Source organism: Lolium rigidum, chromosome 2, assembly GCF_022539505.1.
Source record: "Lolium rigidum isolate FL_2022 chromosome 2, APGP_CSIRO_Lrig_0.1, whole genome shotgun sequence".
Lineage (NCBI taxonomy): Eukaryota > Viridiplantae > Streptophyta > Magnoliopsida > Poales > Poaceae > Lolium > Lolium rigidum.
This window is the reverse complement of record NC_061509.1, coordinates 180,474,648-180,485,989: the sequence shown is the minus strand read 5'-3', so window position 1 is coordinate 180,485,989 and position 11,342 is coordinate 180,474,648. Positions and strand designations below refer to the sequence as shown.

The following is an 11,342-nucleotide window of genomic DNA, read 5'->3' as shown; positions in this document are numbered from 1 at the left end:
GTCATGTTTATTTACTTCCTGCGAGAGTCATAACTCATAACCGGCCATTGACCTTGCCGCGTTTGCTCCATTCTTTCCCGGTATTAGTACTATTGTATTCTTAACAGCCAATTTGCCACATACTGGATTTATGTTGCTTCATGATTCGCGGAATGAGGATGGAATAAAAAGCTTCTTTCAGGAAGTTCAAGAACTTTACATCAAGGTAAATAAACCCTTAGCTAGTTATGTGCAAAGGAAGCTGATCTACACCTTAATTAATTTCATTGCTATGCTAAAGTAATTCATACATTCAAATAAATAAGAAAACACATTCAAATGTCAACTTTAAAAGTTGGTGGTACGTTTCCTCTGTTCTCTGTCCATAACTTCGTCTCCATAGTTTCCCCTGTGCTTTTTTAGTAATTTATAGTATTGTTTCCTATCAAAGCGATGGAGCTAACTTGTCTTACACTTGGCATGAGCTGTTAACAACTTGATTCTTTCCATAACCTGCACAAGGGTGTTCTCGTGCATTGCAGCATTCTCCTTGCTTGTGCTATAGCCTATAATAGATCTTCTATTTATTATGTATTTCTGTGCAGTTATTCCTCAGTCCACTCTACTTGCCTGGTTCTCGCATCACATCCTCTCATTTCGATAGCAAGGTCCGGTCTCTTGCAAGGAAGTATCTGTAGCACACGCTCAGGTTTAAGACTGTAATCTTCACAGAGCTGAATTTTTCTACTGATACTCCCTCCGGCCCGATTTACATGATGTGATGGACGTTTCGCAAAAAAACCCTTAACGAATTTCCGACACAATAAGATACCCTCCCACCGCATATGTCGTTGGTTCGTCCGCCGCTCCACTGCCCCCCGCCGCTCGCTCGCCCCTGCCGCCCCGCCTACCCGCCGCCTCCCTCCCCTCTGCCGCAAGCCGCCTTCTTGCTTACCCCCTCCGCGCTGCTGTCGCCTTGCTCCCCCATCGGCTTGCTCCCGCGCAGATGTCGCTTGCGAAGATACTGCCGCCGGGAAAGGTTGGAATTTGCCTGGCCGGTGCGGTGCCTGGCGGCGGCAGGCGAAGGCGCGGCCGGCCCGTACATGCGGGAGGCGAAGGACTTCCCGGATTGCGGCTTCTCCCACACGGTCTTGGTGTTGTGAGAGAGGCAGCAGCTGTCGGTATTGGTGCTGCTCCTCGCGGCCGTGCGGAGGTCGCTGGCGGCGGCAGGTGGGGGGAGGACGAGGAGGAAATTCCGTCCGTGTTCATCCGCAGTGCCTCAGCGCTAGGTATTCCCCACCCTGCGTCTGGCATCCACCCATGAGTTCTTTGCTGCAAATTGTGCCGTTTGTGTTTTTGTAACTTCTGCAAATTGGGTGAAGTGGCTTATGAGTTCTTGGCTGCTTGCTTGATGTTCACATGTTCTTGACTTACTGCTATATTACACGCCCGTGAATATTGGATTCCGAATTGTTCTCTGATAAATTTGTTTTGCCGAGTATGGGTAAGAAACACAAGTGTATGTGTTGCTCATTTAGCTGTGTACTAGATGGACCAACAAAAGATGTCTGTACAATATCCACCGTTAGGATCTAAACAATAGCATTGCTTGCTATGAACATGCTCGAACTTTTTTTAGGCTCTAAGAAATGTACTTCTCTGAATCAGCATTGAAGTTTTTAACCACTCATACAGCTTAGCCTAGATTCAACATTTCTTGATCTGGTTCTTGACCTATGGTTCTTGAATACAATTGCGGGATGGCGTGCTTCTGCCCTGATCGATTCAGTAACTGTTTAGCTCATTCCCTTGTTTAGATGATTTGGCATGGCTCCGCGTCGGTGAGATAATAATTGGACCTTATAACAGTATCATCTTGTTGATTTATTACCCCATGCACTTCTGTCTGCACCTGCTGTAGCAGATGCTACCGATTCAGTATGTTCATGTAGATGCACTTATTCAGAGAGCTCATCATTATGTTATACTCACTGAATGAACAAGATACTACACACCCATAGAAACTTAAGAAAAGCAAAGCATTCACTAGAGAATCAATCAATGAGCTTGCAAAGATGATGAAGTTGCACTGCATATTTTAGGATCAGGTATACACTATTCTGTACCCAGCATGTAGTGATGATATATTTCAGTTTGAAATCTAGTTCCTCTACCAGTTTCTTTTCTGTACATTCCTACATATCTTTGTTTATTTCCTAGCTGTTTTCTGCCCAAACAATAATTTTCTAGTTGTCATCTATATTTATTTCTTAAATGGTTCATGTCTTCTATAGACATTTAAATTTCAGAACCTTATATACAATCAGAAACCTCAGAGAAGTAGACCATATAATAAACAGTGCCTCTGTACTGAACTTTTTGGTTGCTAAACTAAACACATATTCGGAGAAGTAGACCATAATTATACAATTGCTTCATGTCATATACAACACATAGGGCACGATTACAACACATAGGACATAATTACATAGGTTGACTCCACTGTTGTATCTCATGCTGGGATGGTAGTTTCACAACACCCTCTTGACCTACACTACTTCGTTTAGATATGAGGCCTGATGGATCATCCAACCATGTTGCATACGTAGTTCCTGGAATCATTGTCTCATTATCCATAATGACTCGGGGGCCCGTCTGGCGTGCTTTGTACATCTTCTTCCTCTTAGTTAAGATCCAAATAAATCACCACTTGTGGAGTCAAGTTGAGATCGAGGTCCATCTCCTCTTGTGGTAGCTGCACCAAAAGGAGACAAAAATTCAGTAATGCATCAAAAGGAACAAAAATTATCACTAACTTTGTATATGACCAGATATACAGAAAGCATGCTGAACAACAAGGTAGACAAGGTATATGTCTTCCTTTCTTGCACTTTGCCCTGTAAGAGGATTGATGAAATCATTTTAATTTGCTTCCTTGTCTCCATTATCCTGTTTTGGTGGTGGTGGTGGTGGTGCCGTGCCGTGCTAATTGAAAAATAAAGCATGCTTACTGGTGCATTACATATGTATCCAGATCTGTGCTGAACACTCGTAATATTAGTTTAGCATGTTTCTGCTCCTTAAAGATGGATGAATGCTAGGTTACATTTGTGTAGGGTTAGTGAAAGGAGTGAAACCATTGGAATGACAAGTGATTTGTTCTCGATGGGAGATGAGTTCATCACCTATAATCAATGTTAGCTCAGGCAGGCTATTTTAGTCAGTTTTGTTCTAATGCAAATAATGCATGATAACAATTCCTTATGAGCCCTATGCATTTTACAGTGGCAATTCTCCTTATTTACAATCTGCCATCAATGATCCTGGCAAAGTTACTGGCCACCCTCTTGTCCAATGTAATTTCCACATGCTCAAATTCTTGCTGTGAAATTGCATACAAATCTTTGCTTGTGTTCACTGTAGAAAATGCAGTTAACCGAACATAAATCTTTGCTTGTGTTGTCAGTGAACACAAATTCTTGCTTGATTGTGTGGACTGGACGAGGTATTCTATCTTGCATTGGGACTTCACGTTTCATTATTGAGCTGCAGCATCTATCTTGCAAACTATGCAATGTGAACTAAGCTGAGACGATGAAATCCTAATAGTTGTCATTTGGTAGGAACTAGCAGGGCATGTGGATGGAGCAAACCTTCCAAGATGCTCGGTGTAGGTGCGGCTCTCCACCCTGTTTCGGCGGCTGCAGCGGCGACGGCGAGCGGCTCTCCTCCCTGGAGCCTCAGGTGGGGCGACCCCGCGGCGAGCGGCGCGGCGGGAGGGATCCGCGGACAGCGCCAGAACGACGAGGGGCGGCGAAGGAGCTTCTTGATGGGGAGGAGCTCGGCTCTGCTCCTGGAGGCCCCGGCTCCGCCCTGCCTCCTCTGCTCCTAGAGGGGCCGTCTCGGCCCCGCTTCCTCTGCTCCTGGAGGCCCCGCCTCCTATGCTCCTGAGCGGTCGTGGACGGCCGGAGAGGGTGCGGGCTCACCTTCGACGTCGAGCGCGCGAGCTCAGCTCCGGCGCAGGACAGGGACGGAGCTCCGGCGTGGGGCGGGAACGTCGGCCTCCTCTGCTCCTGGAGGCCCTGCCTCCTCTGGCCCTGGAGCGGTTGCGGACGGCCGGCGGGGTGCGGAGCCCAGCTCCGGCGCGGCGCCGGACGGGGACGGAGCTCGGGCGCGGGACTGCGACGTCGGAATCAAGATTGATTTTGATTTGAGGACCACAGCTGAGAAGAATTAAACTCACGAGGGGGTTTTCACAAAATCATAACTGTGCATGGGCCGAGTCATCTAAATCGGGCCGGAGGGAGTACTTTATTTTGGTCTAAATTTCTTCACATGTGTTTCTTCATCCTATTATTCAGTGACCAACAGATCCTAGAATGAGCTTCTATGATGTACAAAAACGCTGCTCAATCGAAAGCTTTCTTTGCTTACTTCTGAGGTTGTGCGCAGCTAATTTATTTATATACCTTAGGACCTGCAAAAGTTTCAGCTTTCTGTTCAAATCTTTACTCATGTTCGCACTGTTGTCCAAGATAGTGTGTCTCGAGCTCAGTCCCTGTGAAGTTTTGCCTCGTACGCTGCACATTGATACTGTGCCATGATATCTGTAATCATGCCAGCAAAAGTGCCGCAGTATCATCACGGGCTGTATGAAGCATATGAGGCAGCGTTAATATTACAGGACGCTGCAGGTGATCAGCTGGTACTGTTGCTCCACCGAAAGGATCTCTGCAGAATCTCCGTATAGAGAGATCTTTTCGCGTCAAACGAAATACAGTAGCCATTCACTGAATCTTCAATTATGACTTGAGATTGTACCAAGGGGCAATATACTTTTTTTTTAGAAATCCTGTAATAAAAAACTTTAGAAACACATTTAGAAGTTTTACAAATATTCTGCACAATCAAACTTGTACTTAACTGAATGCACGTACCTGTAACTTTTGAACCAAAATGATACTCCCTCCGTCTTTTTTTTTCCAAAGCGGGGGTAACGCAGGCTCTGCATTGGCAAATGCAGACAGCAAGTTTTTATGAAAGAATTTTGAGTACCGGATTATTGCAACTCATGGATCACATAAGGTCGACAAAAAATCAACCATCTGAAGTTATAGCAACTAGACATATGTCAATCTACTAGTATGCCGCCACTCAGTCCGGCTATATATACCCCGTGCGACCTCAGCCGGTTGCACCCAGTATCCATAAATTCGACCCACCGAGAGTAGGAAAGCCCATACCTGGATCCAATGTGTAGCTGTAGAGATAACCTGCAAAATGTTTGAACTTCAGCCTTGTTAAAAATAATGTTATTTCTACATTTTCAAATCGACCAAATAAAGCAGAAACTCCAATGCGTGTTCTTATGGATCCCATTCAACCAATTCCTAAACATGTTTTTGATATTAGTGGGTGGAGCAATATTTTAGATAAATAAACTAATGCGCCACATAATTTTTGCAGATGGACATGAGAGAAAAAGATGTTCATTTATCTCCTCGGAGTCACAAAACAATATTTTTGACACCCATCCCATTTTCCCCTTGCTAAATCATCCTTTGTGAGTGTATTTTTTTTATTGAGGAACCACATGAAAACGTTTACCATAAGATGTAGCTTGAGTTTCCATAAGTATTTAGTAGGGAAATTACTATGCTCGTCCATTAAATCCTCATACATATATTTAACGGTGAAAACACCAAATGCATTTAATTTCCATACAAAGCTATGAGGTTCTTCAGATAAAGTTCACGACCATAAGGCGTTGACAAAGATGAAGCCACATAATCCATTTGGCTGGTGTAAGTGTTCTCCTAAATGCAACATTGATCAGAAGAGCCTGTGATAGGATAGAATGAACGGAAATATCTTTTTGTTGCACTAAGTGTCTTAACCTTTTCTAGATACAATTGTATCTATAATTAAAATTCGGTCTAAATTTCATATCTGAACGAAAGTGAGATGCTTATTTTAGAGCAGAGGTAGTAAGAGGGAAGAACAGAAATGAGGGTTAAAGTAGCTGAACCGGCAAGAAATGTAGCAATTCTCGCACACAGAATAGCTAAGGATGTTCACAGTTCTCAGATAGCCATGCCTAGCTCACTCGTCAATCATCATCGTCAAGCCTCCACAGCAGAGGCGTGCAGACGCATGCTTAGCTGTTGCCATAAACTTGGCTCTAGTGTTAGTGTTGCTCACACACCATCAATCAATCAAATCGTTCGTCGACAGCTGAGCCGTACGCGCAGCCGCTGTATATGCGTTATCGACCTGTCCTGGCTTGGCTGAGAGCCGATCTTTCTGAATCTACTGGTAGCTAGTGCATCAAATCACGAGCAAATCCGGGGGGAGATTTGCTCAAGGACGCACGCTCACACACATCACGGTCCAGATCCGGCAGAGCTCAGCTAGCAAGTGAGTCCCACTGCTACTGATTAATAACTCCTCGCCCAATCGAAACCTTGGAGCAAGCAAAAGCTTAATGCTCACCTCAGCCAGAAACAGTGGCTGCCTTATCCTTATTATCGCCTTGTTTCTGAACTGAGATTGTAGTCGCATTACTTGTGTAATCAGGCCTGAATCCGAACTGATTTACTGTAATCAATTGACTGCGCCTGTTTGGCAGCTGACAGCACATGGTGTCCGCGAGGCGTCGATTTCAGCTCACAGTGAGATGGTGAAGCATGGAGAAACGTTGTAGGAGTATGTGTGGATTTCGCTGTCCTGAGATCGCTATCTCGCCGGATATGTGCCAGGCACTGTCTCTCCTATGAAAGGACTAGATTTAGAACGTCACGTCAGAGATTTAATAACACCGAGAAGGACTAGATTACCACAGACGGTTTGATTATGCAAATCTGCGATTACACACGTGATTTTTTTTATCTGAACACATGTTTATGCGAAATGTTGTTTTCGTTTACAAAGATGATGGACAGGAACTGCCAAAAAGAATATGAAGAATACTCCATCCAAATCTACTCTTAGAAGGCGCCTACAATTAAGAGATTTTCTATCTACAGGTTGTTAGAAATTTTCTTTGCTCTCCATCATCTTTCTTGGCCTTTAGAGCAACATCCAACCAACCACGCTTGTCCCTGCATCAATCCTTACAACTTAACTGTTTCGCTATTTATAAACCGAAAGGGAGATAACTATTTTCATGTCAACGCGGTCAGATTCTAGGATTCCTGGGCGGTCAGATTCTAGGATTCTTGAGGTGCAAAAATGATGAGAAAATTTTGATCTTATGCTATGAATGGCCAACCGAGAAATAACTAAAGTATGTCGAATCAACCACCCGGTCATCCATTAACATAACCTAGAAGTAGAAATCTCGATATGTTTGCTAATACTGCACAATTTCAACTAAAAAAAATCGATGATACTAATGACAATTTCAGGTACCAAAATTTACCAAAACAAGGTAACTGAGAATTGAAAAGCTGCTACTAGTACAATGTCGATAGGTTCGAAGAATTGAAGGTCTCATGCTTGTGATCGTTGACATCACTGGAGGAATTAATGTCTTCAGTTCTTTTAGGATTTTTGGAACATTGATCTTTTTTTTCTATTCACAAATTAGCATGAACAGAGCGAGACATAAGGTCAGTGGCGGAGCTTGAAACAAATCATTGGGGAAGTCTAAAATGATCAACCTAAGCCCCTCCCAAAATATTTCCTTCACAGTTTCGTCCAAATCTAGGGGGTGACAACGTGCGCGCATGGGAACACACACAAAATAAGTTCATGCCAAACAAAGTAAAGCGTTTTTATTTTTGTTTAAACCACAGATCGAATGACATGATCTGCCTTGGCCTAGCGTATAGTGCAAAATCTTAACATGCATTTGTTCTGATGAAGGCTTCATTGGTAATAACCCGGCAAAAAAAAAGGCTTCATTGGTAATCGTTTCGGGCCAAGTCTGAGCCGCCAACTCATGTGTTGAGGGGTGACGATGACACTTGGGAAGCTCATCGGAGTTCTCATCGGTGACGTGTGGGGGATAATTTCTGGCATCGATCCGTAAGGTAATTTTGTGATTACGATATACGGTTTTTTTTTCTTTTACGTACATAACTAATAATCCATCATGGTCTCTGTTCCGGTTGAGGAAAAAAATAGCCTAATGTGTGTTGTTTTTCTTTTGAAACGGTGGCAAAAAAGATTTTGCCCCAATCTATTAATTAAGGAGAAGTTTTACAAGATTGTAAAAAGGTTTATTATAATAATTACTCTCCTGGCATTTTTTTTGAAACGGGTACTCTCCCGGCATTAAATCACCCAAACGCTTGTCACCCGCCAAAACCCATAAACGTGCCTAAAATTTGATTCTATCGAAAACTACTTGAGAGGGGGCATGTTTGTTGTGGAAAACTCTTGCATTGCGCTCACTCTAAATCTACCATGAAACAAGAAGGGTGAGTGAGGCCATGGCCTTGAGATTTTTAGAAGCCCTGTCCGACATACTCCTCCACCACTCCGAAAAAGAGAGTCCCGCACATTGTGAAGGAATGAGCTCGGGGATGCCCATCCAATCCTTAACCAGCCCCCATAGACGAATGGAAAAGCGGCAATGGATGCATGTTGTGCTGTGAATTACTTGGTGAACACATACGTGCTCGCAACCGGTTGCATTGCACGATTGATGCATGTTGTGTGCACATTGGTTATCCGTTATGGACTTGGTTGCTTTATTTATAAAGTGGGGCCAAAGACTATTTAGAGAAGGAGGGTTATCCGTGTTTGAATTCTTGGACGAACAGTTGCCATCTACTACGTATGATACGACTAGGTTAGCAGAGCACGTTGTTTTCACTTGGCAGCTAAGACCTATCGTCTCAGTCTCCCAGATCTCCCACTTGGCGTGCTGATCCGTGGCTACAGCGTCGGTACTGGCGACTGAACCGGGACCGGAGTGCGACACCACGTTTTGGCTGTATCGTTGGTAGAGCTAATGATGCTGGCTTTTGACGAGGGCGATGGAGATCGGGCGAGGCCAGTAGCGTAAACATATCTTAGCGCCTTCCACATCAGAATCGTTAGATGAGACTCCTCGTCGGAACATTGTGTTAGCATGACGGCAACGTCGTAGATTCAGATCACAGAGTAACACATCAACGATAAGAGAAAGATAGTGGCAACTTGGGCAAACATTCCGTGGTAGAAAGTTGGGGATTTTCCGTACTGCTGAGGATCGGAAGTTGACGCGGAGGTGATCGCTCTTTTGACGAATGCTACTAGGTGCGCTTGATGGTGAAAACCTTGTCCGTTTTACCGTTAAAAAATTGGTAAAACCCAGGTCAAGCATAGTACGGACACGTCCACCTCGTCCGTCAGGGGGGAGAAGAATGTTTGGTGCGTGGAAGATACGCCAATACTTTACTCATAATTTCTCTGAATATGAACACGTCAGTATCATGGTACTGCATGATTGGCTTATTAGCTCACTGATCTTCTGACGTCGTTTTGTAGTTGCTGGTGAAGAAAATGTGATACCTGGTGCTCCCGCAACAAAAGACATATCAAGGAGATTAGGAGAACAGGAAGAAAGATACTCCCTCCATTGTTTTATATAAAAACCACTATCAAATACCAAGAAAATAAAATTAAATAATAAATAGCGCGGTTGGTTAAGCGGAAAATTTCTCTGAGCTAATCAAATATGTTGCATGTGGTGTCTATCTATATGGTGTATGTAATTTTCACATTAATGAACAACATTTTACGAGAGAGAAATCTAACCAATTCTTCTTGAGAAAGGATAGTGAGGTTCTACAGATAAATATTATATTTTTGGTAGTGGCGTTGTATTTAAGAATGGAGGGAGCACCATCAAACACGCTTGTCACCTGTTGGATAATTAGGCACAATTTCCATGATTAATTCTAGAATATTAAGCATGACGACAGTAACTACTAACATCTGAAACTCGAACATACTAGATGCAGTGATCAACATGAACAATAGCAGAGCAAATAGTACAACATCCATCGCTAAACAGATCGAGATATGTCGCACGTACCGATCTGGTGGAGGTGGCGGTGAAGGTGTAGCAGACGATATCGCAGCAGTAACGTTGTTGATGACAACGTTGTTGACGACGGGGACGATGGGTCGAAGTAGACAGCGTTGAAGACGACGGTAGGCAGCACCGCCCGACTTGGACGCGAAGGCGACCCATGATGAAGAACTTGAGTAGTCGCGCGAACGCTTCCCAAAACCTAATTCGCCCTCTCCCGTACAGGATCGCAAGGACGAGCGGTTCCAGAGACCTGCTCTCCCGTTCGCCGATGCACGTCGGCGCGCGGGATGGAGTAGGCTACGATGGCGGCGCAAGCAGAGAGAGGTGGCAAAACCCTAACTCGTATATTAGATGTGTTTCTGCGGTAGCCGGGCAGGAGATTATATAGGCTCAGGAAACCCTAGGCAACGTGGGCCACGCCACGTCGCACACACGTTTCGAGTCGGTTACAGATAGCCCACGGTCCGGGAGCGACCCGAACCGACTAACTGCGACGCGTCCGACTCTATTCGTTTTCCTGAGCTGCAAAAAGTAAGCAAAGTCTCGGCTCGAGGCTCAATCCACTCACCACGAGCGGGGAGCGCGTCGTGACGTGTCGTGTCGAGTCGAGACGAGACGAGTGAGCGAGGAGGAGGAGGAGCGCGCGTGAACCACTCCTATTCTTACTCACTTACTAGTGGTGGAACTGTAGGATAACGTTGCATAGAAAACAAAAAATTTCCTACCGCGAACACGCAATCCAAGCCAAGATGCAATCTAGAAGACGGTAGCAACGAGGGGGTATCGAGTCTCACCCTTGAAGAGATTCCAAAGCCTACAAGATGAGGCTCTTGTTGCTGCGGTAGACGTTCACTTGCCGCTTGCAAAAGCGCGTAGAAGATCTTGATCACGATCGGTTCCGGCGCCACGAACGGGCAGCACCTCCGTACTCGGTCACACGTTCGGTTGTTGATGAAGACGACTTCCACCTCCCGTTCCAGCGGGCAGCGGAAGTAGTAGCTCCTCTTGAATCCGACAGCATGACGGCGTGGTGTCGGTGGCGGTGGAGAACTCCGGCGGAGCTTCGCTAAAGCACGCGGGAGCTATGGAGGAGAGGAGGGCGGCTAGGGTTTGGGAGGGGGTGGCCGGCCACTCAAGGGGGGCGGCCGGGTTGTGGTCTTGGGGTGGCCGGCCCCCTCCCTTGGCCCCTCATTATATAGGTGGATCCCCAAGAGTTGGTCTCCAAGTCTTCGAATAAGACCCGAACCAAAAACCTTCCAAAGGGAGGGAAACCTAGCCAAGCTAGGACTCCCACCAAAGGTGGGAGTTCCACCTCCCATATGGGGGGTGGCCGGCC

General features: G+C 45.2%; 1 protein-coding gene across 1 annotated transcript; it reads left to right on the top strand.

The window, feature by feature from the left end:
* The first annotated feature begins 907 nt into the window (after positions 1-907).
* LOC124690342 lies at positions 908-3,871 on the top strand. Its single transcript, XM_047223733.1, has 3 exons — positions 908-1,268; positions 3,446-3,484; positions 3,603-3,871. Exons 1-3 carry the CDS (start codon positions 986-988, stop codon positions 3,869-3,871), a joined length of 591 nt encoding a protein of 196 aa, XP_047079689.1. The 5' UTR covers positions 908-985.
* The last annotated feature ends 7,471 nt before the right edge of the window (positions 3,872-11,342 follow it).

Coding starts and splice junctions, on each gene's coding strand:
- LOC124690342 (XM_047223733.1), top strand. CDS start 986: ATGTCGCTTGCGAAGATACTGCCGCCGGGAAAGGTTGGAATTTGCCTG. Junction 1,269..3,445: donor CCGCAGTGCCTCAGCGCTAG/GTATTCCCCACC, acceptor TTGTGTTGTCAG/TGAACACAAATTCTTGCTTG. Junction 3,485..3,602: donor GATTGTGTGGACTGGACGAG/GTATTCTATCTT, acceptor GTCATTTGGTAG/GAACTAGCAGGGCATGTGGA.